We start from the raw sequence: 24,594 nt of genomic DNA, 5'->3' as shown, positions 1-24,594 counted from the left end.
GCCGCCACTGCGGCGGGCCCCGCGCATGCGCAGCAGCAGCGGCACCGCGTGGCGCTAGCGGGCCCCGCGCGCCCGGCCCGCCCTGCCGGAGGGGGCGAGGGGCAGAGGCCCACGCCGCTCCCCCAATGAGGGGCCGGCGGCGCCGCGCGCAGGCGCACAGGGCCGTGCCCCCCACCCCCGCCCGCTGGGCTCGGTAGAAGTGTTTCCGGCGCGGCGGCTGTGACGTCCGCGATCGGCGCCGGGCTGTCCGGCGGGCGGGCGGGCGGTGGGAGATGGCGGAGTATCTGGCCTCCATCTTCGGAACAGAGAAAGACAAGTGAGTGGCCCATCCCCCCTTCCCGCGCCGCTCCCGCGACCTCGGCGCCCTGGGGGGGGAGCTCGAGGGAGGCCGGAGGCCGGTAGCGGGTTCCGCGGGGCGCGGGGACGCGCGGCGCCCGCCCGGGTGGCCTGTCCCGGCCGTGGCGGTCAGCCCTTCCTCCCTCCCCCGCGAGGGGACCCGGCCCGTTTCTTCCACTCACGCCTTAGGGGCCTGCGGCACCCCCGGGGCCGGAGCGCGCGCCCGGGAGATCCCCTCCCCCGCCGCGCGCTGGAACGTGGCGGCGCGCGGCCGCGGAGGGAAGAGGAAGCGAGGCGGGCGCGCTCCCTCACCCCCACCCCCACCCCGCCTCCCCCAGGCCCGCGGCAGCGGCCCTGTTCCCCTCCCCCCCTTCGCTGGAGCGCGCGTGCGCGCGCCGCCAGGGACAGGGAGGGGGCGCGCGCGCCTCTCGCCGCGTGGGGCCTGCGCGTGCCCGCGCAGCCGGCCCCGCCCATGCGCTTCCCCTCCCCCGCCCCCCCCCCCCCCCCGCCCCGGGCCGGGACTGCGCTCCTCGGGGACTCCCCCCGCCCCGCGGGTGTGCCGGCGCCTCGTGGCGCGTGGCCGTCCCCGTCCGCCCTCCCCCCGGCGGCAGCGCCGTTCTGGCGGCGGCCGGGAGCGGCCGGGCCGCCGGGTGCCGAGCTTCCCGCCGCCGCCTGCCATGGAGGGCCTCTGCTTCCCCTTTTGTTCGCGTCCCTGCGCCTCGCAGCAGCCCCGGCGCTTCCGCTCTGCTGCAAGGACAGCGACTGGTTATTTCTCCCCCCTCCCCAGGGTGCGGAGGATTTGCCCGACTGCTGCATCCTGATCCTCAGGCTTCTGCCTGCAGCCTTCCACGCGTCGGGAACGCCTCTAGTTTGGTTGTTGGAAGCGTACTTACAAAGCCCTCCTAACGAAAATTTGGTCACCGTCGGCCTGACCAAACCAGCGTGTTTTTCCACTCGTAAAAATGAAAGGGGGCATCGATGTGCTGCTGGACTAAATTACTCTTGTCATCCCCTGGCCGTGAGGCTTCTGTTTTCCTTCTACTTTGTAGCGCTACGTGCCAGTTCCAATTCGCTCATCTGTCAGAAAAGCAATATCGGCAGCCTCTCTTGAGCTCTGTTACTGTAGCGTCCTTCCTGATGTGATGCATTGCAATTTAATAGTACTAGTATATGCCAATAGAGCAGGCGTGAATTTTTTGTACTGGCCTTATTTTCTATTGAAAAAGCAAGCAGAACTCTCCAGAAAGTGTGAAGTTGGAGGCGCTATTGGAAATTTTAGTTAGGTATTTTTTTTGTTTCAGGGCAAAGTTCAAAAAATACAGTAAGTATATTGTAATGCTAAGTATATATTTCCAAAAACATGATGAAGAGTAAGCATGTAACAGTTTTACATCAGAATGTGGGGTTTTTTGCTAGTGATCGGATGTGCTTTAGTACTTTAATATTTCTCCCTTCTATGAGTTGACGTTGATTACAAAGGATTATGGAAAGAATTGTTGTTAACTATGAGCATGGGAATAATAATCTTTCTTCCAGGAGAATTCTTACATTTCACTTACCCGTATATAGCCCATAATAGTTTTGTTGCCCTTCAGAATTTGCATTGTTTTCCCAGTCAAGGTAACTAAACTCCTTATGGTTTTATTTCATCGTTCCATGTGAATTACACTTCTATGTGAGAATCTTACTGGCGTTTTTAAACCAGCACAGTTTCAAAGGTGTCATGAGATGATAATTTAAGAAAAGCTTGTGGTTTAAAGGAAAAAATAAATGCTTCTTTTTAAATTATTAATTACATTCATGGAAATGGCTTAAATAAATGAATTTGATTTGCTTATGTGTATTCTTTCTGTAACGTGGTTTTTATCTTACCTGAATTTTTAAAAGTACTGTGTTGGCAGCAGTCTGAGTTATCCTTACAGTATAACTTTAAACAGGTGGTTAATAAACATTAGGTAGGTGCAATTGTGTCAGCTTTAAAGCCAGGTTATGTTGCCTAAACTAGGTAGTTGCATGAACTAAGATACAACCATATAGCTCATGGTGTAGCTTTTCAGGCTGTTTCTCACGCTATTTCCCATGATCAGTGAAACTCATAAAAAGGCTAGAATGAATGGAGAACCAGAAGGGTAAAACGGTAGTGATCGCTTCTGTCCGTGGTGGTGTCATGAATGCACTTTGGGTGTGAGTGGTGGGTGAAAGTGATTAGGTTACTTACTGTAAATTAGGGGTAAAGAGGAATGAATGTAAACAGGTTTGTTATAATACTGTTTTGATTTTTTCCCCTATGTTACTTTTCCACATCAAGATAAAGGCATTTAGGGTATATGTTTTATAGGAATTGCATATTAATGTTTTCTCTGCCAATATGTAACTGCTTGGGTTTTTTTACTTGCAGAGTCAACTGTTCATTTTATTTCAAAATTGGAGCTTGTCGTCATGGAGACAGATGTTCTCGGTTGCACAACAAACCAACATTTAGCCAGGTTTGTTTTCCTTTTGTTTTCGCATTCTTGTAGAAGTATATTTTAGCTTCTTTAAAATTCTCAGATACAAGTGAATAATTACAATAGATTCTCAGATACAAGTGAATAATTACCGAGCTCCAGATTAACTAGTTCACTTTTGGCCCCAGTTTATATGGGTTTTTTTCTTTTTGGGGGTATTCCATTTACTTCTCCCAGCATTTCTAATTATCTCCTGTCACCCTTAATGGCTGCAGGAAGCGATGCTGTTGTAAGCTTGCCTGTAGTAGAGACCAACCAGTGCTAACTTTCAGGTGAGTGTGCCTTCTCAGTGGTGTTTAGGCACTTAAACGATCCCAGTTTTTTTTTAATCACAGACAATGGCAGCATGTTCCACCTGTCTCAAAGGTGTGAACTTAAGTCTTTCATGCATATAATAGAAGAAAACTAATTAATAAATACAAGTGACTCCTCTGTCATTACATTTGCTCTCTGACCCAGGCTCTTAAGTTTCAAGAGTAACTTGTGTACTTCCTTTGAATGTGAAAGACTTTCTTGAAAACAACTTGCCTGGTTGCTGAGGGTGTATATATATGTCAGATGACTTGACAGATATTTAATCTTTGGCTATGTGAATATTGTTAGAGACATGATGTGTGTATGTCTGCCAGAAAGAGAGGAGAGAAAAAAAGAAAAGATCCAGTGGGTGATAGGTTAATTATTATTATAACCTTTATAGGTTTTAGAAATTAAAGTCCTGGAAAACTGTACGCTTTGCCTCTTTCTATCACTGCTGATTGTCAAGGTATACAGGTAAACAGATCTCTTTGGGAGTACTGTATATGATAAGTACTGCCCATGAAAGTTCTTGCATTATCAGCACTTTTACTCACAAAGGTAAAGTTCACGTAGCGGTGGAGTCCTCTGCAGGTTCATTTTAGCTGACTTGGAGCAGAATTGATGAGTATGGTGGGCTGGTGTTGATTTGGGGAGAATTAGGGAGGGAAGTACTAGCCACGTGACTGGAGTTCAGTGATGGTTCTTGTGAAGTTAAACTTTGCAAGTGTGTGAGTGGGCAGGGGGAGCTCTAGGGAGGACTGTCTAGGTTACTGAGCAATAGGAACCACTCCTGGTACTTCATCTATAAAAAGTTTTCTGCCTCTGGGAATATAATAATTTTTAATGTAAATATTGTATCTCAAAAATAATATCGTTCATCTTCAAAACTACTGCCGTGTTACTGACCTACATGGAGAGCATGCTGAAATGTACTTGCTTACCTAGAGACCTGAATTTAGGTCGTTGGCTACTAGAAAATATTTCTAAATTGAACAACTTCACAGTAGCTGTCTTTTAAAAAAATAAAAAAGAAAAAAAAAAGAAAAAAACCCACCAAAACAATAAACCTCTACTTTTTTGTTTGCTTTGTTTTACAAAAAAACTTGGTGTGCAGCAATGGCTTCCTCTGTCAGTGCAGCCTGTAGCTTTGCATTAGAAACCGTGATTAGCAAAGCCTGCTGAAGCAGGTCAGCAGGGCATATCAGATTCATCTGGTTGTGTCTGGGGCTGCTGTAGCATTGCACCTGGTAGACGTGCTGCATTGTAACTTCTCTGACATGCCTGGCAGATGTGTAGGGTTTGCTACAGAAAACTATTTGTATGCAGATTGATAATCAGCTGTGATAGAAAATAGAGCAGATATCATCCTAATGGGAAGTAACTAGCACAATATTTTTATCTTGTGTGCTATTGCTGGTACAGCTACTTTATGGAAGAGCTGTGTTAGGAAAGGTCGTGCAATCCAGGGTGATCAAATTACCGCAAATCAGCAGAAACACTGTAACTATATGCATGTTTCTGGCTCTCTCCAATTGTAGGCTAAAACATAGTTATTTTAAACCTGGGCCACGGAAGCACAAAGCCTTGGTTGGTATGACCATATCCATTATAAAACAAATGTGTGATTTTTAAATGTGATGTTACAGTTGGCTTTTTTTTTTACACGTTAAGTGGGCAGCATATGTAGGTATGACATTGCTGATCCTGTGACTTCTTTAAACTCTGAATTCTTACTGTGACTAATAATAATGTGTAAGCTAAAATTATTTGGGGATTGCGATTCATACTAACATTGAGCTTGTATTTTAAGTAATCAGATTTCAATTTTTGAGCTGCTTACAGTGATATGGACGTTTGGAATTTTTTTGTAATATTAGTTTACTAACTTAAACATGGTTTGTTTTTTCAGACAACTTGATTTTAAGAAGAACGGTACAAATGTAAGGTTTCAAGTCTGCCTGGGCTAATTCTTCAAGTAAAAAGCAGAAGGGCTAAAAGGATATTGTCCTTATTTGAAGGATCGGAAACATGTGAACCTATGATGCTATTATATTATTTAAACAGAAATTCCACCAAGAAATTCCTGATGCACAAAATGAGACATAGCTCTTGCCTAAACCTTACTGTCTGGTGTAACATTTTAGACTCTGTGACATTATGTATTATATGCTGTGCACATAACTTTTTCCCCCCCCACCCCACCTCCCTAGACTTAAATAATGAATCTGGTCTTGAAAGCTAGGCATCTCCATAATATCATGTAGTTTGATGCTTTAGGTTACCGTGCCTGACAACTCCCATTTTGAGGATAGCTGTTGAGACAAATGCAGCTCTTTCTTGGTGGTTAATTAAAACTGTTTTCATAATATGATGGTCTGGATGCAATTTTGGAAGATACTCTGCAAATACAAAAGAAAGTCTTAAAAATAAGATATTACTTTTAGCTGTTTGCAAACAAGTTGTCTCTTTGCAATTGTCTATTATATGCACAGCAGCCAGTAGAATTCCCCTTTTTATTTTTTTTCCCCGCAGACCATCTTGATTCAAAACATCTATCGTAACCCCCAAAACAGTGCACAGACGGCTGACGGCTCACACTGTAAGTCCCACAGTTGGAGAAATTTTTTTAAAGAATGGTGTTAAAGAGCCCACTCCTAATTATGAGAAAATAATGTTGGCTTCTGAGCTGCTGACATAAAGCTGTTGCAAACAGGACAAGTGACGGAACTCTTCTTGCGCATAGATCAAGAACTTGTCAAATGTGTGCAATTCAGAATGCAAATTGACTGCATAAATTGGACTTGATGCAGGTTCTCTTTGGCAGTGCAAAGTGGAACTTGATTGCTCAGTAACACTGCATTCTTAAAGGGTTAAACTGCAGACATTTCTCAAATTCTTGATTTAACAAAAAAATAACAATAAGAATAGGTATATATGTGATAACACGGTAAGTTTCCCAAAACTGGGTTTTCTTTCATCTTAACTTTTTTAGGAAAATGGAGATTTCATGTCATGCTGTAATTATTGTATTACTTCCTTTCCTGGGATTTTGCTACTAAAAAAACATTTGGTAAAACCAAATTCAAACAAATTATTATGCTTGTAATTTGCATACTGTGTTTGGATGCCATCTGTTAACACATCTGCCTGAAATCATGTGAAACCCCTCTGTAGTAATATTGGTGAGTAAAATAAATAAAAATACAATAATGCAGTATCATGAGATCTCTATTACTTTACAGTGTTAGGTTGATTCAGAAAGGTCACCAGCTAAGTTCTCCTTCTTGGGAGAGAATAACCACCTCTCTTTCAGCACAGACTCGGCTAAAGCGACCCTAAAGGAAACCGGTTTCTTGTTAAAATTATTTTCCATAATATAAAGTTGTTGCGTTTTGTATTTCAGACCATTGCCCTCTTGAACATTTACCGTAACCCTCAAAACTCTTCCCAGTCTGCTGACGGTTTGCGCTGTAAGTTCATACAAGTTCCTTCACTGGTTCCCTGGGCTTGATTGTCAGAGCTCAGTGTCGACTTAAGCTGGTCTACCATTTTAGTTTAACAGATCAAACTGACCACGTTTCATTAAATGTGTCCAAAACAAACACACACACAAAAAAAACCCAACCGCAAACAAAAAGAAATCCCTTTTTTTGTCCCACTCACCTTCCTCCCTACTCCCAAAACTATGAGGGGAATCTGAATACCATCTATCAAATCAAAAAGAGTTGAAATTGTACTTCCCCTGTAAAGCAGTCTTGGTTGCACTGCTGTCTTCCCTCTGCCTTTCTCCCTGCCAGTTGCCTGCATCCTAGGAATGCTTTTCTGTATGTTTTGTGCTATCAGTTAGGGTCCGCTGTCTAAAAGAGCAGGATAATGACACATTGACTTCATCCAGAACAAATCTCCTGCTCTGTAAATTTTAAGAGAACTTGAATTGGAAACTTTTCATTTTGCATGCAGAAATTTGTCCTAGGTTAATGCAGCTTCCATTTAGAGTGTACATTGGAAGAATACACTGACAAACTTTTCCGTTCTGGCAGCTGTCCTTTTTTGGACAGATGCATGCCTAAAATTCTTTCCATGCTTTGAAAATTCAAATTCCAAAAGCAAGTTGCATACTTACGTAGGAAAACACATTTTTAAAAGTACTTTGAGAGGGGGAAGGCATTTGGGTATGGTCATGAACTAATTTAATGACTCCTCATGAGGTAGGAATGGGCATAAGAAAACACACCTACTGTGAGACTGGCAGAAGTTAAATGACCAGGATTGATGATCGGCGATTACTGATATATCAATATGATTGAATCATCAATATTAGAATACAATTTAAAAAAAAAAAAGTTCTAGAACCAAAAAGGATCGGTGTTATTTTCTCACTAATATTTCTTGTTGAAGTGGATATTGACTGTGTGGTAATAAAGCTTTGTCTGGCTGTTCCTTTTTTTTGACTGTTGGATTATAGACTAGTTCAGATTAGTTACCAGCATTTGATTAGACATGCTTTGTGAAATCAGCCACTAACTTAAAAGTCAACATTGTCTTTTTTGCTTCTAAAAGTAATAATGGCCCAATTAAGTAACTTGAGAGTTTTGTCACACAATCAAGCTAGATACATAATGAGCTGTGTAAGTTTGTCTGGATGCTTAAATGGATCTATTGGTTTGTAGGCTTTCTTGTTGCAGATGCTTAGTAGTTAACACTGTTTCAGTAAACCAAAAAAATTTGCTGTTGGGTATTTCTGCTCTGTCCCTAAATTCTCAATGCGCTGGTAACTAATTTGCACAGAGTTACAGCAGTTTGGTCTGTGGAGCTGTTTAGATTGTACAGCTGCAAGAGTGGAACAGATTCTGTAGTGTTCTAAATGCTGGTATCCAACTCTAGTTTGTCTTGACAAGTGGGTAGCTATTTAACAGAGCCTAACTGTACCTGCTGTGGTAGAGCTGGAGCTCTGTTATCAGTAGGTTTGCTGAAACTCCTGGCTCCCTGGTTTTTTGATACTTGTCCCTACTTAAGTACTGCATGTATTTTAAATGGGTAACTTGGGTAGCTATTTAATGCTTTTGTTGTTGTTGCTTAACTGTCTTCCTTTCTATTGCCGTCGTAGAGGATTAACCTTAGTTTTGAACAGCACTAGTTTTCTTGAGTATTTTAATTAGTAAATGGGCTTCTCAAGGTTCAGATACCAGTAGCCCTGAAATATGAATGCTTGTAAAGTGTATGCATATGTATGTTTCCCACTTTAGAAGGACAATCAAGTAGTCATTAACTGTTACTTGTGATCTGATTTGACAATGGAACTCCTTATAAGTTTTTAGCACTTGTCCATCTGGTAAAAAGTAGTTATTCCAGTGTGGCTCACTGAGCCCCTGTCTTATCTTTTAAAAAAAAAAAAAATATCCTTAGGTAGTAAGCTGTTATCAGTGGTGTTGGCAGAACTGTGGGAATACAGTTAAGTATTAAACTGTCTAGAAATACCGGTTTAATGTTTGATATTCCTTAATTTGCTATATAACCATGGGGAAGAAAGTTCTTAAAAGCAAACATGTTTCAAATGCAGAAGCATTGTTAGCCTAACTATAATATAAATTATATTATATTTATAATATTATAATGTAAGTTATAATATATGTAAGCCCCTTAGCCTTCTTCAGGAGGTGAGCTGGGTGGAAGAAAAGTAATGATAGTTCCAGAAAGTGTATAGAGCCTTTGAAGAAAAACTTAAAAGTTCATCCAAATGGTAATACTAGCCAAAAATGGCTGAGCCCAAAGAGTGTCTTTTTTCATAGCAGCCTGAAGTGAATAAACTCAGCTTTGTTGGCTCAGTTTCTGGTCTTTCACATTCTGTGAACTAAAACAGTAGTGTTTGTAATTTGAAGGCTAGAATATTTTTCCAGCGTAAAATGCAGGGTTTATTTTAAAACTCTTCCATTTGATCTTAATAAACCACTCTAACTGCTAAAGAGCTGATGCATTAGGCTTTAATGTATACAGCTTAATGTAGTTTAAAAATGCTGTAGACTGGAAGAAATAAATGAAATTCTTTTTTATATTCTCAATGCTTTGAAAAATCAACCAAACTTAACGTTGTTTTTTATAGCAGCAGGCAAGCAGCGCTCATTTGTAGAGTCCAACTTGGAGCATGAAAATGATCCAACCTGAAAATAAGGCTGGCTTGTCTTGCACTAAAAGCGTTCTGCAGGACTACATAAAAAATGAAGTGATACTCAAAATTAAGCTAGAAATTTGCTCTCTATTGCAAAGCATTATGGTACCCTTCTTTGAGGGCACTGAGAAAACTGTCATTTTAATAACTATTTCAAGAAAATTTTTAAAAAAGAATAGTTCTGAGCTATGCTACATTGTGAACTTTCAAATTTTAGTGTATATGCTGGAGAGGTGGACCTGTAAAAATTAAATTCTGCCTGTAGGAAGAGGAACACTAAATTGTAATCATGCTTTAAAATAATGAAAATGTAACAAAGCACTTGCCTTCTGTTTAGGTAAAAGTTTTAGTAGATGTAGGGTGGGACTGTACATTAAATTTAAGTGATATTTCAAAGTAATTCCTTCCCCCTTCCTTTAAATTTGTCTCATACAAGTTTGGCTCTGATTAAAACTTGCTTTGATTTGATCGTGTCAATATAACGTTTTGACATATACTTTGGGGATTCAAAGCTCTTCACACATACTTATTTTTAATATTCCTATTAGTTAGCTCCATGCTATATGGTGTCTTTTACGCTCCAGGTGGCCTCTCTAGATTATTTTTTAGTATGATCAAAATCTTTTCTTCCTTATTTGTAGGCTCTAATCGACATGACTCTTGATTATTTTTTTTACAGGTGCTGTGAGCGATGTTGAGATGCAGGAACATTATGATGAATTCTTTGAGGTATGTAAAAATGCATTAAAGTGTTCATGGATTTGTCAGCTCAAATGAGTTAAGTGGATTCAGTATATAGCACAATTAGATGGATTCAGAGAAAAGCGCTTTTTTCCTCAGGTGTTCATATAAAACTAAAAACTTTCAGTGCTAAATATTTTCTGGTATAACCTGTGGTTAGTTCAGCTTTAACTTTACTGTTTATAATAGACTTAAATCAACAACCTAAGTGATGTAGCATTTTGATTCCATAATTATCTTCATTTCTGTAAATTTAAAATACACTTTATTACTTGTATAGAAGCAAATTAAGTGAAACTATAGCATCAAGGCTTACTTGTAGTGTTTTCAGTGCATCTTATGTATTCTATGTATTCTATAATACTGTATGTTTCCCATAGCTTTTTATGGTATCCTGTTAGTGCTGTCCTTGCAGATGGACACAGTACAGGCCAAGCAAGTACTAATCTTAAAATCAAAACTGTAAAAGGGTTTTTGTTTTCCTTTTTTTAAGGAAAGCCTTCTTTTGTGCTTACAGCTAAATGCAGTACTTGTACTTATAACTAACGTGCTGCAAACTTTTATTTGGTTGCTTTGTGCTTAGGAGGTCTTCACAGAAATGGAAGAAAAATACGGTGAAGTTGAGGAGATGAACGTTTGTGATAACCTTGGAGATCATCTAGTTGGAAATGTATATGTAAAGGTAGGATAGACACCTGTTTGTATAAACAGTAGGGATGGTGTTTGTTGATTTGTAACTTCAAAAGCTACTATGCTTGTAGATTTTTTGCAAGAGTAGCTCTTCAGGATATAAACTTCTATCAAACTTCATAATACAAAGTATTATGTGAATGTGAATGGAGTCTGAAAGAAATTTTAAGAGAATATAAGCTTTCTTGATAGTCAAAATCTGTGTCGTTTTTTAAAAGATTAGCACTTCGGGTTTGTACAGTCTTATAAACAGTCAGCACTCCTGGACTCTTTTGTTTACCAGGATTAATTTGGGATCTGCCTTCCCATCACAATTCCTTTTAAACACATTGTTATGAGTAGAGGTTTATTTGCAACAGGTGTGTTTATTTTCATTAGGTGCATTTATTTTCTAACTTCACAGCTAAACAGAACATCTTGTAACCAAGTTACTTCTAGCATTAGCTGGATGGTGTAAGGTACAAACTGGAACACTTAGGTTTAGCTCTTAAGTCATTGGTATCTCTTGAATAACGAGTACAGAGTTGTCACCTGCAGAAATTTTGTTGCGTGTACACAGTGTTGTGATGTGAGAGCATATGAATATTTTTCCTCTACATTCCCTTAACTGGAAAGTATATTTTTTACACTAAAATTCTCAACTGTAATGTCATAATCAGAGATAAAAGTTGTTTTTAAAAATTTTCAAGTTGTTGGCTGTGAAAAGGAATTTCAAATTTAAGTTTTACATTCATCATAAAACAGGATCAGGTTTTTGTGAATTCTAATCTAAATGAGTGAGAGCTTCAGTTCTCCTGCAGATTTCTTTCAAATTTTTGAAAAAATCCATTAATCTGGAGCATTAGTGTTCTAGAAAGTACTCTTAAGCATTCTTTTACAGCTGTACTAAGAAAACACAGTGTCTTCTATTGACTAACTTTCTAACCTGGAAGACCAAATAGGTCTTTCTCTGAAGAGAAAATAGCAATGTTTTGATTAGCTCAGAGTCTTGATTAATGAAAAGCTGGCACTTTTTTCCTTGCTTTGATAGACTGTCCTAGGAACTCTGAAGTAGCTTCTAGCTTGATTATATGCCACACAACTGATTTGATGGGAATCTTCAATCTCCTTCTGTTGCTTCTCTGTAACATGAGAAAATGTTAATTTTGCTTTTAGTTTCGCCGTGAAGAAGATGCGGAAAAGGCTGTGATTGACCTGAACAATCGCTGGTTTAATGGACAGCCCATTCATGCTGAGCTTTCACCTGTGACTGACTTCAGAGAGGCCTGTTGCCGTCAATATGAAATGGGGTAAAAAGTGGCTTCCTTTTTGCCTATGACAGTATCTTTGACATGTTTGCACAGACCGTGTGGTTGCTTAGGTGTGGCTTTTATGTGTAGCTTAGTGTGAGAAGAAAACCACTTCAGGTAATGTTAATATGGAGGGCCTGCAGTGACCCTCTCTACTTCTGCCATCTATTTAGGATTTTGATCTAGAAATGAGTCAGTACCAGTATACTGGTTTTAATGTTAGAGGTGATTAACTTTTAGATGGCTAGAGGTTCACTAGGGCTTAGGACAGAGTGTAGAGCTCAGAATTTTAACTGTGCGTCTTTAATTCTGTTGCAGAGAGTGTACACGAGGAGGTTTCTGCAACTTTATGCATTTGAAGCCCATTTCTCGAGAGTTAAGGCGTGAGTTGTATGGACGTCGTCGTAAAAAGTAAGTTTGCTTTTAAGTAAAATTGAAACAGGAAAATTGAGGATTAATTGGTGAAAATTCTGAAGGCAAATCTTTAAACCAAAGTCCTCTCTTGTTTTTTCTAATGCAGTTCTGACACACCAATGAAAAGGCATCAAGTAAAGCTAGGAGGTGGCCAGTTTAGAACAAAGGAATAGGTCTTTGTTTAAAAAAAAGTTACAGTGATTCTTGCTGTGCAGCGCTGTGTATGCTGAAAGTTGATGTGGCTTTAAGAGAAGGCAGGGTTCAAGAAGAATATTCACTGAGTTACTAAGTGCATAGGACCTACCTGTGGTTCAAATCTCCAAGCTGCAAACTGTTACAGGTGGCCATTATGTGGGAGAAGTACTGCTTTACGCCTCTTCTCTGTTTTATTCTCTTCTAAATGTATTTGCTTATGGCCTCTCTTAGAAGCAGGGTACTTGGCTATTCGGCATTTTGGCAGGATCAGATTGGCCACTTCCAGCATATTATGCACAATCAAGCGTATCTGTAGATTATATTCAAGACCCAACCTTACTTGTTTTTAACAGTTAATAGCTGATTTTTCTAGCCTGTATTCATTCCTTAGTAACAGGCAGTCACTGTATTGAGCTCACTTTTTATTAACACTAGCCTCACAATGTGACCCTTGATAGGAATTCTTACTAGGGCAAAGGAATAGTAATTTTGCTTAATGGCAAAAAAAGATTGTGATAAATACATTTTATTATGTATTTATTTTACATTTATTAAGGTACCTTGTAGAAGGGCTTATATTGTTGTTACTGTGATACCTCTCTTGTGGATGGGCCACTTTGAGCTGGATTCAATCTGCTTGCTTTTAGGACCTTGCTATTCAGGCTAGGCATATAACATTTTTGAGCTTTCTTTTATATAGAGCATAATTTTGTAGGTTTCTTCCCATCACAGAAGGAGCCTGAGATTATGAACGTGTTTTTCCTACAAATGTCTCTAATTGGCAGTGTCTTAGAATTTGTGAGGATGAACTGAACTTGGGAAAATACAGATTGTGTTGCTTAGGCACATGTATTTGTGCCTAAATACTTTCCTAAAATATCCCAATTAATATTAATTTAAACTTAAATGTAAGCTTTTAAGATGTCTGAATGATTTATGAAAAAGACAAAGTATGCTCTTGTATTAGCCTTTTCATCATTTTTATGAATCTGAATCTGGATATCTGACTTATTAACGCTAATTAAAAGTTACTACCTTTTACTGCAAGAAAGATCAGACTTGTGTGTTTGGCTTTGGACTATGATTGTTTTACTCATAGTCCAATTTCAGTCTGTGGTAACACAAATAAAATAGCTGAATCCTCCATCCATTCTGTGTTTATTGGCCCTGTTTAAACTCTTCGTGCAGCTAAAGCTGTCACAGGTTAGCAGTAGGGCTTGGTATAAAAAAAAATAATATTCAGTTCTCATGTCAGTGGGGTTTTAAAAGTAGATTGTATAAACCAGACTGAGCTGAAAGTATTTCTACACAGAATGAAATACATCGTAGTCTTTTGAGTAGAAAAAAGGAGGGTAAACCAGAATTTTTGAGCAATAGGTTAATCTAGTAATTCTGGACAGCTCAGTGGTATGCAAGAGTTACGTATGTGTCTCTTGTTACAGTAAAATTTGTTGCCACACACACTCCAACCCCAAGACATCTTGCCGTGGAACAGTATTCTGCAAAAATTGTGGCATTTGTTTCCATGAGCTTTTTAGCTCTCTTGTAATTTCTACACCTATTTAAAACTGTACTGTTTACCTGTTTTATAGAATTGACTTTTCTAAAATGCTTAAAAATGTTCAAACCACTCTTTTCCTTGGCAAGTGCTGTATAAGCAGTAAATGCATAGTAGCTGTGTTAGCAGTATGTTCTCGGTGGTTTTAGCTTTCTTCCCGAATTTAAGTCATTGACCTCAGTGGCAGGGAAGATTATTTACAAATGCTGATGGCTCCTGGAAGGGGGGAGAGATAGGAAAAAAAATAGAGAAGAAAGATAACTGAGTTGCAATTACGAATTAATGCAGTTGATTTAATAGGAGTGGACTTACAAACAGCTGTAGGATTTTGCTGTGTGTTGTTAAGAGCTAGTCATAATTGCAAAAGCAGGTGTCCCCTTCTCTTGCTTCTTTAACAGCTGTGTAACATTGCATTTGGTTCCTCTACATGCCTTTCCTTGAGTTTCGCACATCCGTTGTAATGGGTGACTGGCAGTGAATAGTGGAGCCTTTTAACAGCATGTGTTGACTCCCCAGTACCAAGTTTGTTCAGTTTGTAAATACCTGGTTTTGCAGCCTGAGTACCAATCTGCCAATCCTTCTAATGCCACGTTGTCTTTCTTCTCCCTCATTACTTATGTGCTTAAGAGTTCCACTGTGTGGTACTACAAGTAAATTGCGGAGTGTAATGAAACAATAAAATGTTCAAACTTTCTTTGAAGGCATAGATCCAGGTCGAGGTCCCGTGAACGTCGATCTAGATCCAGAGATCGTGGTCGTGGAGGTGGTGGAGGAGGAGGAGGACGTGAACGTGATAGGAGGCGGTCAAGAGATCGTGAAAGATCTGGTCGATTCTGAGCCATGCCATTTTTACTGTATGTCTGCTAGAAAGTGTTGTAGTTTGACCAAACAAGTTCATAATGAGATTTTTTTTAAAGATGGGCTTCTGAATAAAAAATTTGTAGTGATACAGTATTCTTTGTGTAACTTGTTTCTTGTGGGGGGAGTCTTTTTAACTGTCATTCCTCTACCTTGACAAATACCTGGATTAACTATGCCTGAGGGAAAGGTGGTAAATGTATTGGAGGAGCGCCAGTTTTGGTTTTGTTTTTGGTTTTTTTCTTTTATTCGGGTATAATTTGAACTGTTGATGAAAATGTGTGTGTATATAATATAAAATATTATATACATAGTAAAAATAATATACTGCTTAAGAAACAGTTACTCACATAAGTTTCCCTTTTCTGCTATGCTGTCTGCTTATTTAGGTTAGTTTAGGCACATTTAAAAGGAAGGCTGTGCAAAATGCATTTATTTACCAAGTAGAAACGCTTAGTTACAAAAATGTATGTTTGTTTGTTACCAGAAGTCTGTGCTCTGTCTATCAATGTGACTGTGGCATTTACAATAAATCCAATTTCTTGGTGTAAAATCTAAAGCCTTTTTTCTAAGCACTCTGGAGTAGTTGAATTGCTACTCCTGGCTGTGCCAGAGTTGATAGTTCAATTTTTTTTTTTTATGATTGTTGACTAAATTTCTTGTCTTTGGCTGGAAAGAAAGTTGCCTATTGCAGTGTGGAAAAAAAGTAGTATTTTTATTGCAATTCATAATAGGCAAGTGAGTTTTTTAAAGAAACCTTATGCCCTGTGCAACATGATACATAGGATCTATTGAAGGAAATGCAAGGTCCTAAATACAAGGACCAAATTTCTTAACAGACTGATTTCCTACCCTCTACCCCATGTTATCTTAGCTGTCATTTATTGAAAAGCATTTTGTTAGTGTTCAAGGTCATAGGAAACTAATCAGATGCTAGTGGAAAATAATTTTTTTCCCACCTTTACTTGCTTTTTGATAGTCTGTTGTGCGATAAAAGCTCATGGATAGATGGCAATTTCTTCATAAACTATATTTTTTTGTCTGAGTTAATTGCACGATAGCTATGTATCGTAGGTTGTGCATCCCTTAAGGAGTTAAAGCTCTAATTGAAGCATTGCTAGAACATCTTGAGAGGCAATCTGTACAATGGCTGACTTGCAGTTTAACTTCATTCATGTCTGCTTTTATTTAAAGTGTAGCTGTAAGAAATTTTGGTCAGTGGTTGTATTTCTGCAAGATACAACTTCATGTATGTGAGCTACATAATACTATATAGCTTTCCAATGGGGGAGAGAATTCACTATTGCTTTTTTAGTTCCAAGTTGGGTAACTTGCTAAATGATAAATGTGATTATTTAAATCTCTATTATTAAAAAAAAAAAAAAAGAAAGAAATAGAAAAGAATATGGAAGCATTACATACCTAGATTAACAAACCAGCTTCTCTGCCTCCAAAATAAGTGTAAAACCATTTTGCTCACTGGAACTTGGAGTGGGCAAACAGCACTGAAAAATTAGCTTTTCTAAATGAGTCTGCTTTGCTTCTTACAACTAAATTCTTGCACCAATTCAATGGCACTGGATGGTTTAGCCAACCAGACTGTGGAACTTTGCCAGTAAGCTTTTTGAAAAAATGCATCACTCTATGTGAAGGTGGCTTCACTGCTTAGGTTTTGTTGCAAGTACATAAATCAAAGTATGCTTTTTTTTCACTGGAAGAAATTGAGCAGTGCGTGGCAATAAATGGCTGAATTGAAACCTGTGGTATTTCTGCTAGGCATTAGGAATTTAACATTGATTATTTAGTTCTTGCAGTTTACAGGGTATTAATCCAGCTCCATTTCCTCTTCAGTGAGATTTAGGATTGTTAGTGAGCTAATTTCAAGCTCTAGATCAAAAAAGGTGAGGCTAGTCTTCCCGTTTTTTTTTTTTTTTAAAAAGGGATCTAGTACAATGTGGATGCTGTTTTAAAAGGTTTAAGATCATTTTTACAGATTAATGACACAAACTGATACGTTCTATAAACAAGTCAGTTTTAAACTAGTATAAATGTGTCCCTGTAATAGCTTTCATCTGTTTTATCTAAACCCTCTTAAACTGCAGGTATAGTTTTGTGTGAACACATAGCAGAATGTTGATTTCCCCCCTCCCCCCAGTGCAATTTTTCTTAAGAAAGCACCCTTGAATTCCACCACATGCATCATCTTGTGGTCTGATTGCACAGCTGCACAAAAATTAACCATGTAACTGGAATATGTCATAATGGGCACTGAAAGTAATGGATTTTACTGGATCATTGAAGGAAAAAACTCGTGCATTGATCGTTGCCTGATTGTGTAATGATTACTTAGTGACAGCATTCAGCATATAAACTAAGCTCATGACATATCTTCAGTTAGGTCCACCTTTTAAGACTGTATACTAGCAGTAAAATTCATCAAATTTGAAATTTAAACTGCACAAACTTGGTTGAACATTTAAACATGGTAGTCAACTGTATTGGGTGACTGATACAAACCACGTGAAAAATCCTACCTCCCCCTTCTGTTGCTCACGATGTCTTAAGAGTAAGGTTTGAGTTTTTTTCCCCTCCTCCCCAAGGTACCTACTTCTCACAAATATTTCATCGTTGACTCTTCTGTTAAACAGTGGATCTTAATTTATGGAATTCCTTTACCTCAAATAAGTGACAGCATACAGTATTTTCTGAAGTCTGAGTCAATTTGGTTGAAACTGTTAATCCCAAGTGGCTTCCTCTTCTTTGTATTAGGCTCTTATTCTGTGAAAATGCTGCTTGTCCATTAATATGATGTATGTTGAGACTGTAAAACCAAATGGAGAAAACTTGTTCAAAATAAAGCCTTTTTTTATAAGAATCTGACAAAAATTATCCCTTTCCTTTAGATGGGATGCTGTTTTTCTAAATGACTAATGAGGATGTAGACTGCGAATTTCAAATTCTTAGCTCTTGTCTTGAGCTATTTTGGGAGTGATTCCTTGCCTTCTGTATATTTAGAGCTGGTGGAGTAAGTCTTCAACTAAAAAAAACCCACCACCCCATGATGCATTCTAAAACTATGCACAGGTATTTCTGAATTCATCCAATCAGCCAATGTAACTTTTTTCACAAATGTCTCCAAATTATTTTACTTTTTGCGATACTCATTTTGTTAAATCCACATGAATGCAAAATGGAGCGTGTCTCCTGAACTCTGTGGACAGTCCTTTCTTGTCAGCGATGTGCTTATCAGTCACAAACATCTAATCCCCTGTTAATGTATTTCATGTTTTATTCCTTACAAAATTATAACCTTCAGCAAGAAGAGCCTATACCACAGTCCCTGTAGTATGTCAGCAGCAGTGGCAGAACCACTTCAGAAGGCTCCTGTTCTCCTGCTGGAGGTTACTGCCAAAAAAAAGTGTTAATTTAATTGATCTAAAGTTTCAACTGTAAATTGGATTTGTGGAATCGGGTTGAATAATGGAATGTAAGAAACCAGACCTGCCAACAGACCAGCTCCAGTAGCTAGTGGCTTCATTTCAACATAAGCACACCCTTCCCCTTCCCAGTTTGCGTGTATCTGTTAGAGATGCAAATGCCTGCTGCTTAGCAGTGCTCTGATAGCCACCAGGTTCACTACTTTTTCATAATTTCAGTGTTGGTGTTTGCTTTCTGACAGATTGTTTTGACAGGACCAAAGGCAAGTTGCTTGCATTCATACATCAGCAGAGCAGAAAGGCGGTAACTCCTGATGAAATGGTGGGATGCAAGTGAGGCAGGGGGCAGCAACTTCTTGGGTGAGCCGGAGCCCTGTAGCAGCTTGCGTGAGTATGGTTGCCCATTTGATCCAGTACCTTAAAAATATTCAGAGCTATACAAGTTGTTCCCGCTAGGAAGAGAAAATTAATACGATTCAGGTGTTCCATTTGGGACAAACCCATGCATTTTTGACAAAGGTATGTACAGCACTTTTTTTTCCTGAGCACTGTGAAATCAGTGTGCTGTAGGCCACTTCCAGCTCTTGGTTTCCAAAATTGCATGTTGGTTAGGTCTGGAGGGTGGTGGTGGTGGGAAATAGTTTCTGCTCTGGTTTCAGCGAGCTGCAAGATAAAGTTGGGAGAAAGGCAGCAGACAGCGATCAAGATGGTTTTCCTGCCTCTTTGTTTTTCACAGGGAAGCCTGTAGTCTACCAGGCTTGGGCCTGCTGTGCTTTTGCCAGAACCTGGCTTGATTTCAAGTCTTGCTACCTATGCAGCTGAACATTGGACGTGTTTCAGATCTTTCTGGAGCTGTCTGGGATTCCTGCCAGGCAGAGGGAGGGAGGGAGCTGCCTGTGCACCAGTCTGCCTCCTGGGCTGAGAGCTTTTGGGAAGAGCCAGCGGGAGCAACCGCTCCTCCCTTTTCTACCCACCCATTTCCCTTGAGAGCTAATACTGCTCATGCCAAGGGAAAGATGAGAGAAAGCTTCACGGATCAAAACAGTCCTGCATCTTCCATCATTTCTTTCCTCTCTAGTGATCACAAAGGATGCTTCCTCTCTACTGCTTCTTGTGTTGTGGAGGCAAGTCCTGGAGCAGTAGGAGGAAGAGACTTGATAAAGGAACTCTGAGGCAGGACACAAAGAACTGATTTCTGGCTAAAGCACAAGTGGAAAGTGAGCAGATTGCCTTACTGATTTTGGGATTGCATGCAACATTAATTGTTGCATTGCGGGACTGGGGATGGGCGAGGGAAATTCCAAAGTCTAAGAGAGGCCAAAATCTGACCAAGTAATAGTCTCATTAATGCCTGGGCTAGTCTTGTCATTTCAGAGGGGTTTGACTCATTATTTTTGATCCTTTCATGTGACCATGTTGACCACAACAGAGACATTTAATTGCCCTTGTTGATCTGCCTCCAAGGAGGCAAGCCTATGGTCTTTGGGAGAATTCTGTGATTCTTAAACATGTGTGGTGTTAGCTGTAACACCTTACAGGAAAAAATATCTTCAGCAAAGGGAATAGATCTGTAGTGAAGAGGGAGCAGCAGATTACATCCTCCTTGTAGTACTAGTAGATGACTCAAGCAAGATTTCTGACAGTCTCTCACTCCACCCTGGTATCCAAGCTGGGTTATTACAGTCTGCATAGGTGGCTTGTCAGATGGAAGAAAAACTGCCTGCATCACTGGGCTTAAGAGGGCAGTGACCACTGGGCTTAAGAGGGCAGACGGTTCATACCCTTCCTGGAGACCAGCTGGGAGTACCATATGGGTCTGTGCTGGTATCTGTCCTGTTTTAATATTTTTATCAATGACTTAGAGGAGAAAACGAGTGTGTCCTCCTCAAGTTTGTGGATGATGCTAAACTGGGGTGGTGCACCTGACACACAAGAGGGTGAGATAGTCATCCACAATGACCTGGACAAGCTGGAGAGATGGGCCAGAAGGAACATCATGAAATTCAGCAAGGACAAAGTCCTGCTTCTTGGGTGGACCAACCCTTGGCAGGGCATGGGCTGGGGACTGCGAGGTAGGGGAGTAGCTCTGCAGGTAAGGCCCTGGGAGTCATGGTGGGCAGCATGTTGGACATGAGGCCACAAAGTATCCTGGGAGCAAGGAGGGCCAACTGCATCCTTGGTGGGATGAGCAGGGACAATGAACACACTGAGGGAAGTGATTATCCTCCTCTACTTGGCACCCATTAGATCACATCCAATACTGGCTATTGTTCTGGGCCCCCAGTATGGAAAAGACATTGGGAAGTTGGAAGTGAGCTCAGGGTGCGGCAGAGGGCCTCCAAGACAGTCAGGGGCTGGAGTGGTGGCCCTGTGAGGACAAGCCAGGTGAGGAGGGCTTGCTTAGCCTGGGAGAGGGGTGACTTTGGGGGAATCTAATAGACACCTCCCTGTGCCTACAGGGAGGTCAGCAAGAGGAAAAGTCAGGATCTTTACTCAGGTCATAAACTGAAAGAGGTGAAGTTCCAGCTGGGTCTAGGGAAAACATTTTCCCTTTGAGGATAGTCAGGCACTGGACTAGCTGCACAGTCTGTCTCCTGGGAGGCCTTCCTGGAGACCTGACTGGACAAGGCCTGAGCAACCTGGGCTGACCTCTAGGTGAACGCTGCTTTGAGCAGGAGACTGGGCTGCAGATGTCCCAAGGTCCCTTCCAGCCTGAGCAATATTGTGGTGTAGATGTTTAGCCTAAATCCTCATTGCTGTAACTTTGACCTTTTCCACTTTCTCCTTCTCTAAAGGAACATGAAAAATGGTTTATCCCCTTCTTCACTGCCCTTCAGCTAAATGAAGAGAGTTCTGCCTTTTTTCAGTTTTCTCTTCTCCAAAAAACTCCACTTCTTTCAGTCTTTACTCCTGGGCCATGTTTCTCTCTACACCTTCTTGTACTACTCAGGCCGTGTCCCACGTGGGCCACATCTTTTTTGAAATACAGCATTCCAGATGGGATGTGGTACCTCAAAAAAGTGCACCAGTGCCAAGAGTGCCATGTGTCCTGCAGGCTGTATTCCTGTTTGCATGACCCTGTACGATGTTTGCTTTTTTCACAACAGCAGGGCCTTGTTGACTCACACTGAGTTTGCACGGCACTATAGTCATACCTTCCACTCTACACAACTGCTGTCCAGGTAGTGGCTACTCGACCAGTGAACTGCGCCTGCCTGGCTGTAAAATTTTGCATGTCCTTATTGACCAGCTTCCTATTTTACTTCCTTATTTCTCCAGTCTGTCAAAGATCATTCTGAACTATGATTCTGTCCTCCAAATTGTTTGCAGTCTCTGCCATGCAATTAAAATATGGAGTGGCTCTTCTTGGGCTGCTTTTTCTGCCTTGGGAGTTTGTGCCATAGCCTTGTGCTCTCCCTTCCCAAAAGGGCTCTGGCTGCCACCAAAGCACCATTGGTTCTTTGGGCAACTTCATTAGTTGCACACAAAAAGCCTCCTCCACCTGATGTTCCTGCTTCAGAGATCCTACAACAGCATTTACTTTTTTTCTCCCTCCCTTTGATCAGTGATTGCACTTGTCCAAGGGATCTCACTCCTCGACCTTTCAGTGTTCAGCATGTCTAGTCATCACGGATACAATAAACAACATTCTCTGCTTGCTGATCTTAAACATGCTGTTTATTTCTGTGCTAATATTCCACTCAGCGTCACATTGCCACTACAATGATCAAATAATTTTTATTGTATACCAACCTTCACTGCAACTCCTCTTGTTCCTTGGGTGAAAAATAATCTTAAACATTGTCAGATCACAGGAAATAGATAAAGTGGCTCCACTTATGCAATTGGTAGTGATGTGCTGATTTATGGGAGTTATTCACAAGGCTGGGTTGAAGATCAATCTAAGTGCCCCAGTGTCCCACTGACTGGGCTCAGCCATAATGGATCTAATCGTGGGGTGGAGAAGAGGTTTGTGTATTCATTCCCAGCCACTATGACCGATTTTAATAATAATTAATGCCAATGGCACAGTGTGGGTCGGTGTGGCTGTGGATATCTTTTAAGGCAGGGGTTTTTCTTTACATCAAAACTGCCATTTTCATGCAAGTGTTGCCAGTTTACCTTCACCTGGCTGCTGCCATGGTGAAGGAGGCTGAATTTCGAGTGCAGAGCTGTGGTGCAATCCCTCTCATTAGCCTCACACATTACGTTTGGATAGTTTCCAACACGCCTAGTGCTGCTACTTGGTCGTACAAGTCTCCTCAGAGGTATCTGTTTTACATTTTACAGGATCTGGCAAATCCATCTGTGCTGCCGATTTCATATCTTGACACCCATCTGCCTGAAGTTGCAGTGGTTGCTGCAAGGCTGGCACTTCTTCAGACAGAACAGCTGACTCAGTGCCTCTTCCCTCAGTCCCTTCTGGAAGGCACAAAAGGTATGGTTATGCCTCCTTATCTATCCTCTCTGGGCACGACTGCAGTTTTCAAACCCTTGCACCCTGTTCCAAATATTCATGTATTTTTGTTTCACTGTGCTTTGCGGCTGGGCCTCACGTGTGCCCTGGTATCTTACGGTTTTTCTGATACCCATTTCAAAAGCCAGCTGTAATTAACATCACCATTTTCACACTGCATTCCTCTTATGCTATTCTGTAATTTAGCTGCACGAAAGGCAAGCTAGAATCTGATCCCACCTGCTTTTCCAATTGATGTTTTTCCAGTGGGGTTAATGGTTACTTGTGCAAACCTCATTTTATATGCATATTTCAGACATAATTAGTGAGGCAAGCTGTGATTTAAAGTAAATTATTGTCATGTTTAACAGCAGGATTTTCTAGTAAATCTTTCCTTAGGAAAATGAGAATATCAATGTGGGATTCAAAGTAGGTTTATATCTACATTGGTCCAGAAAGGGGCAGGGAAAAAGCAATGTAATTTGTCATCAACATGAATTTTCCCCTGTAATTTTTATGGATTTTTAGCATATGTAATGAAACAGCTGCCTCAGTGTCTATTTATTTAAGGCAAATATAAAATACCTGGCTCTTCTCTTGGTTTGTTTTTCCTGTGTTTTTTCATAAATTTCACTCCACATTCTAGTCATGGTCCATTTTTGTACTAGAGAGACCCTTGGCTTTGGAACTAAGACTAGTCATTCAGCTTCAGACCAGTCACATCCAGTTGTAAAGTCTCTCCTGTATTTTTTACGACTTGATCAAAACATCCTGTTCCTTATATTTTATTTTTATACAGTATGCGATACCCTCTAAATAGCTATACTACATAGTATCTCTATGTACAGATGGAGACATACCATTGTCTCCACTCCTTGGATTACCTAAAACACATGGAACGCTTCAGGGTGAATCATGTTCTAAAATAAAGCTACCTTGAATTGTTTTTCTCGTTATTGGTATTTTTTAAAGATACAGAAGAAATTGCTGCTTGGACTTTCTCCAGCCATAAGCTATGTTCTTGAGACTGTTTCATTCTGGTAAGCCTTTCCAGTAGCTCATACTTTCACGAAAGGATTGGTCTTTTATTTTTTAACTTTCTGAATAATCTGGAGCACCTTGTGGTTGTCAAGAATTATTATGAGACAATTTGCACTGAGTAGATTAAATTCACCTGCACTCTGTGTTATACATTATAAAGCTCCATTCACAACAGTGCAGATGCAGACATTGTGGCACTGAGAAACTTCCCAGGCAAATATCTCATTGTCACGTTCTCAGACACCATCAGAAGAGTAATAATTACATCAAAGCGTAATAACTACCCATTGCATTGGTGCCGTAAGAACTTAGGGAGACAAAGCCAATCTGGCTAGGACATGGCCTCCCATGAGATGGCTGCTTCTCACAAGCAGCACACAGCTTGCCTCTGAGCCAGCAAGTGCACCAATGGACAGGCGAGTGCCAAATTGTAGGCAGCTCAGGAGCTTCAAACAGGTGAAGTGTTCAGGTGTTTTCCAGAGTCATGCTTAGGGCTTGGCACCTTTTGGGATAAACCCATTTCCTGACTTGTGGTCCAGCTTTTCTACTGAAATGACCCGTGTGAGTTAGTTCCAGCGAGATGCTTGTGCTTGCTTTCTGCAGCACCAT

At 40.6% G+C, this 24,594-nt stretch overlaps 2 protein-coding genes across 12 annotated transcripts in view; both read left to right on the top strand.

Moving 5' to 3' along the window:
• Positions 1-93: 93 nt before the first annotated feature.
• Positions 94-18,869, top strand: U2AF1 (U2 small nuclear RNA auxiliary factor 1). Of its 8 annotated transcripts, none has more exons than XM_080376759.1 (11): positions 167-316; positions 2,735-2,822; positions 3,059-3,115; positions 5,050-5,080; positions 5,673-5,739; positions 9,986-10,035; positions 10,631-10,729; positions 11,893-12,026; positions 12,345-12,437; positions 14,895-15,047; positions 18,731-18,869. In XM_080376759.1, exons 2-10 carry the CDS (start codon positions 2,776-2,778, stop codon positions 15,028-15,030), a joined length of 714 nt encoding a protein of 237 aa, XP_080232885.1. In that variant the 5' UTR covers positions 167-316; positions 2,735-2,775; the 3' UTR covers positions 15,031-15,047; positions 18,731-18,869. The 8 variants fall into 8 exon arrangements, with proteins under 8 accessions (XP_080232888.1, XP_080232887.1, XP_080232885.1 ...); XM_080376760.1 differs by lacking the exon at positions 18,731-18,869 and adding an exon at positions 1,124-1,657 and having other exon boundaries at positions 187-316; positions 14,895-16,982; XM_080376758.1 differs by lacking the exon at positions 18,731-18,869 and having other exon boundaries at positions 168-316; positions 14,895-16,982.
• Positions 18,870-19,197: 328 nt separating this feature from the next.
• The window catches only part of LOC308059412 (cystathionine beta-synthase-like), a 35,485-nt gene continuing 30,088 nt past the window's right edge, over positions 19,198-24,594 (top strand). For 2 of the 4 annotated variants that reach the window (XM_080376718.1, XM_080376714.1), the window contains exons 1-3: positions 19,198-19,705; positions 22,779-22,926; positions 23,917-23,984. The gene's annotated coding sequence lies outside the window, so the exon portion shown is untranslated. The remainder of the gene's footprint in view (positions 19,706-22,778; positions 22,927-23,916; positions 23,985-24,594) is intronic. The other 2 variants (XM_080376719.1, XM_080376713.1) reach the window with 1 other exon arrangement.

The sequence above is a fragment of the Falco punctatus genome (genome assembly GCF_963210335.1).
Source record: "Falco punctatus genome assembly, chromosome: 2".
NCBI classification, from domain to species: Eukaryota; Metazoa; Chordata; class Aves; order Falconiformes; family Falconidae; genus Falco; species Falco punctatus.
The sequence above is the reverse complement of the archived record's forward strand: the minus strand, read 5'-3'. Positions and strand labels throughout refer to the sequence as shown.